The 5,433-nt window shown below is 39.1% G+C and overlaps 1 protein-coding gene across 1 annotated transcript in view; it reads right to left on the bottom strand.

Annotated features, from left to right (window-relative positions):
• LOC103726140 (maltase-glucoamylase, intestinal) overlaps positions 1 to 5,428 on the bottom strand; it is a gene marked incomplete at its 3' end in the record, with an annotated part of 46,277 nt that extends 40,849 nt beyond the window's left edge. Inside the window, exons 1-2 of the mRNA XM_008823556.1 lie at positions 5,305 to 5,428; positions 3,442 to 3,569 (exon numbers count right to left, since the gene is read on the bottom strand). Coding sequence (XP_008821778.1) covers positions 3,442 to 3,569; positions 5,305 to 5,428 — 252 coding nt within the window. The remainder of the gene's footprint in view (positions 1 to 3,441; positions 3,570 to 5,304) is intronic.
• Positions 5,429 to 5,433: the final 5 nt, after the last annotated feature.

Below are 5,433 nucleotides of genomic sequence, written 5' to 3'. Positions count from 1 at the left end.
ATTTTGTATTTATATACTTTATATATCTAGAGAGAGAGAGAGAGTACATGAAATTGGGCAGGGGTAGTAGAGGGTGCAGATTTGGAAAAGATCAAAATATATTCTATGAAATTTGCAAAATTTCAAAGAATATTAAAATGAAGAAAGAAATTGGGAACAGGAATTTGGGAGATAGGGGTCTTGGAGAAGTAGGAAGCAGATAGTGAGGAGTAGATATGATCAAAATACATTGTATACATGTATGAAATTCTCAACAAATAAATAACTTTTTAAAGGACTCCTAGAGTCCATTTTCATTTTAAAAAATTAGAACACATTGTATACATACATGAACTTTTCAATAACAGCATTAATCAATAAAAAGTAAAAAGCAAAAGAAACAAAACTCTCTTAAGAGTACCCAGGTTCATCTGGGTACTATCCTGGATACAGATTTCCCTGTCCTGGATACAGATTCCCTCCAGTATTAAGAGCAAGAAACATTTTTATCTACAACAAGATATCATCTGCAGAGAGAAATGTATAGTGTTAGTTCTCTTATATGTAATCCTAAAACAGAGGAAATAGAAAGGATAAAAGTATACAGCAAAAGACTCGGAAATATTTTCTACCCTCTTCTCTACCTCCCTTTACAAATGCATCACAGAAGTACAGCATTATCCATACACTCTACCCCTCAGCCATACTAGAGACTCCAGATTAACATACAGTGCTCAGAATGCATCACAAATGTAACACATTGCCTAAGATACATTTATCTGTGAGGCGAAGGGCCATTGAAAGTGGCAGAATGTCTCTCTGACTGAGCAAAAGAGGAGCCTGATAAAGATCCCAGGGCAATTCAGATGGGTGGTACATCGTGTGGAAAATGCTAATGGTCTTTTTTTTTTTTTTTTGAGTCATATGTTGATTGTAAAGTGTTACATTTCAATAAAGTGTTAAAATTAAGCAGCAAGGAAGCATCACTGTGGGAGTGATGATCTTTGAACTTCATCATGTCCTACTAGATGAAATGGTATAGGAGTGACATAGTTAGGACATGTGATGGTTCTAGAAGTTTCCAAGTAACTCCTTTCCTAAAACAAAATGACAGGAGCAAATTATTTGACTTGCATTAACTTTTTGCAAACCCTGTGCACCAAGCATTCTGTTTAGGTAAAACACACCTAGACCATAACTGCCCATTCCTACTGACAACGCGGCATAGCAACAGGCCTCAGTCATCAAGCCGCAGCCTGCCTTGGGGTCTTAACAGCCTTCCCTCTGTCACTCTCCCTCTGTGGGACGGTCTGAACCACTCAGTAGATCGTGTATGTGCTCCACAACTTCCCCTTGTGTGATTTGTCTATACTTCCTCTTCATCTTGAATTCACTTTCAATCCCACAGGGCTGGGGAGATGGTTCAGTCAGCCAAGTGCCTGCTGCGCTTTCCCATTTCTTCTGTCTCTGCGCATCAAGTTCTTACTTCTCCTTTACTTCATTTCTCTAAGTCTTCCCTTTGTGCTTTGTTTTTCACCCTTATCATCTGCCTTCTTTCAGCCCCGAATGACTGTTACCAGCTACAGGGGTACACTCAAACACCTTTTTTTCTTAACATGAATCCTGCCATTTCCTTCAAAACCTCGGCTACTCATTAAATATATATATATAAAACTTTGCGAATTTCATGCAATACGTCTTAATCATATTTAGCCCCCTCTTCCCCATCTGAATCCCCTAAGGTACCCCCCACACTGGATTTTATGCATTCTGTCGTATATGTTAAGGCCTGTTAAGTCAAGTTTGTGTACCCAGATGTCCCTGGGTGTGAGTTCATCCACTGGAGTCTAGTCAGCCTGTCTAGCTTCCTTCCCTTAAAGAAGACCAACTCTCCCTCAACCAGCAGTGATCAGTTGCCAATGGTCCCCCACCAAAGTTGTGGCTTCCTGCCCATTTCCCCCAGTTCGATGCTGGGTTTTGTCTGATTGAGTTTGCATAGGTCCTGTGCATGCTGTCACCATTGCTGTAAGTTCATATGAGCGTGGTTCTAGGAGCCTTCAAGACTCTGTTCCTTATGGTCATGTACCTGCTCCCCTGGTTCTTAAAATTGTTCTGCCCCCTCTCAGCCATGGTCCCTGAGCCCTGGGTGGGTGAAGTTTAATATAAGAGTCCTGTCTAGTGGGCTACACTCTGCAGACTTTTTCTCTACACTTCAACTGATCTTTTTCTATTTTCTCTGACAACATTCAAGTCACACTGTTTTTTTTTGTTGTTGTTGTTCCAGCAACAAAGCCCAACCAAAGCTCTGCTTATATTGTATACCTAATAATAAAGGGCTCAATGACTAGAAGTTGGGTTATAAAACACTAAACAACTGAGTATTTGGTGGCATAGTGTTTTCTGATTAAGATTTCTTTTCTCATGAATCTCTTTGTCTTTATTTACCTTTGCCTGCTTGAGATAAGCAAGAGGACTATTGTGACGCCTTTCCTCCCCACACTACACCTACCTCTATTGCACCCCATCTCCCCAAGGACATTAATACACAAGGGTCCTCTGAAAAAACACAAGCAGTGACTCTCTAGAACACTGCAGATCGCTGTAGCCCAGTGAGAATAGGGTGGCTGCAGAGATCAATGTGGGCGTGCCATGCAGGTCCAAGCATCTACCACGCATTTGATGCTAATCTATCACTTCATGTCAGTGCACTTTGTTCAGAAGGCTGCTTTCTGTTTCATTTACAGCTTATCATTTTTATCTTCAAAAAAGTGAATGATAAGACATTTGCAAGAACTTTATTATCGTGATTATCAGATGTGCACGAGCTGTTGAAGAAACATTGGACTAAAACACCCATGTCTCTGCATGATCTTTACTGTGCTGTTAATTATCTTCTTCCTTTCCAAGCATAACTCTTGAAACTTTGCCCTAATGTCAAATCATGATTTGTGCACGTGTATGATGTTTTATTGTTGATCCTAGATAGCCCTTTGAAATGCTGAAAGGAGGAAGAAATACACAGAGGGCAAGGGGAGAGGCAGTGAGAATCAAAGAACGCCACTCAAAGGCTGTTGCCAGGTGAAAGATAAACACATTTTCATATATTTCAAATGCATTTCCAAAATACTACATAGAAGGTAATTATACTAAAAACATGGCCATTGTTTATCTGCAGTTCAAATTAAACTTGCTGAACCTGGCAACCCAGAGGAATGTTCAGCTCTTCCTCTCCCGAATCTGCGTGACCATACAAACATGAGTAGGTTTGATTCATGTGAGGCACCAACGACTGCCTTACACACAACTTTCTGTGAAACAAAAAGAAGAGGAAGATGAAGAAAAGGAAGAAGAGTAGGAAGAAGAACAAGAGGAGGACAAAGAAGAGGAGAGGAAGTAGAAGAAACAATGAAGAGAAACTGCACAGTGACATTTTTTAAGTGAAAAAAGATCTATAACACAAACCTCTGTAGGTGTCTGATCAGGGATGCAGTTTATCCGTTCCAATTCATTTAGTACTGGACAATCAGGAGAATTAACAGTGGTCCTTGTGGTCGTAGAGCCTGGCACACTAGTCGTGTTATCATTTAAGGCTATCATATCACAAAAGCAAACAGAAGATAGAATTAATACCACAGGCATTTCATTCCATAGCACCAGGTTTCTCAAAACCTGCAATTGTATTGATTCCACTGCTGACTGCCCTCTATTTTAATGTCTTCAACATGTACGCACTGTTACTTGTATCACCTTGCTCTGTTTTTCCTAAGTGTTTCCACCTCTATGTATTCCAACATCGCCTTCTTTGCCCAAGCTCCCCTATAAGGTAGTACGTACAAGAGAAAGAACTCCATCACTACATTAGAAGCTCTTAAAATTGAAAACCAACCAGGCCTCAATAAACCATACCGTTTCAGCCAAATCAGATCAAAATCAGTTATTAAAAATGAGGTATTACTAGAACACAGATAAATTGTTATTGATAGCTATGTTAATTCTTAATGCTGCAATAGCAGTATTAAATATAACAGAAACTGTATGAGTCACACAATCTAAAGATATATTTTTAACATTTATTTGTGTGTGAGAGAGAGAAAAGAGAGAAATTAAGCAAGCATAACTTGCAGTAGCCCTCTCTATTTTGTGGTATGTGGGTCGAGGAGATTGAACTCAGGTCATCAGACTTGGCAGCAAGTGCCTGTAACTGACTAATCATCTTACTGGCCCCCCAATCTAATACTTATTCTCTGGACCTTTGTAGAATAATCTGTGGGCCCCAGCAGTACATACACACAGAACGTAGGCAGTAAAGTGCTGTTCTAAACACAGCAGCATCAATTCTGCTTTTCCAGTTAACCCCCAACTTCTACATGGTGGCATTCTTTTGTAAATATAAACTCCCATGTGACAAGAAAATGTAAAGGAATCCACCCATCTGTAAACTACCCTGGGGCTACAAAACTTTGATGTCAAATTTGAAGACCAGTAAAATAGAAAGGGTACTTTCACTTTTTTCTAAAATAAGGAAACACTTTATTTAAGGTGCCCTATAATAAACAAATGATATCATGACAACATAATGTTGCTTTTAATTGATTTTCTTTTCATTATGATTTTCAATTCAAAAGTGATGGGTTAAAGACACTCCATAGTTGTACTGGCTGCTATACAAGGCTTTAACTCCATCTTCAGGAGCACATAATTTAAAAACTTAAATAATCTTCAAGACTCTGATGTTCTTTTCTACATAAAGTAGAAATTGCTGTATCTGGGGGTGGAATAGAAGGGGCAAGAAAGGTTTGCCTGTAGCCACAGGCTGCCCCTTCACTGCCTGGTGTCCTAAAGAGTTATTCCTATGTGAGGCACGTAGGAAAGCCTGGATCATTCAGCACACCCCACCCCATCTTTTGAGATATATCAGTTCAAGAACATGTAATAAAAATAACATAAATAAGATTTTTAAGAACAAATTTTAGGTCTAAGAATGCTTTAGTTGATTATATACATATTGCCTTTCATACAACATGCTGTTTGTTATCATTATTAATATAATTACAATGATTTAATAACATTGCACAAATACATTTCAAGGTCAATTGTAGAATTAGATACAGATACCAATTAAATGGGGAAATGAAAGTATCAGAACGTAAACCTACCAAGAGTCTCTGCGGAACTGCCATCATTTTCATTAGACATTCACCAGGATATATCTGATTTGTATGCATGCACACTCACACTGACACTCACATCGAGCAATATAAAAATATCACTACCATTGATGCCGATTTTGCTCTGCTATGGGAGAGACTCAGGGTAACGTGTTACCATTTGGTCCCGTAGAATTGGCTAAAAGCACAATTAGGACAACGGCAATGATGAACAGCACAATCAGAAGAACAATGAGAACAAGCTCCAAAACGGTGAACCGTTTAAACACTCTTCTTGCCATCTGGG

The sequence above is a fragment of the Nannospalax galili genome, unplaced genomic scaffold, assembly GCF_000622305.1.
Source record: "Nannospalax galili isolate Female #2095 unplaced genomic scaffold, S.galili_v1.0 scaffold307, whole genome shotgun sequence".
Taxonomy (NCBI): Eukaryota; Metazoa; Chordata; class Mammalia; order Rodentia; family Spalacidae; genus Nannospalax; species Nannospalax galili.
This window is presented reverse-complemented; position numbering and strand designations above follow the sequence as displayed.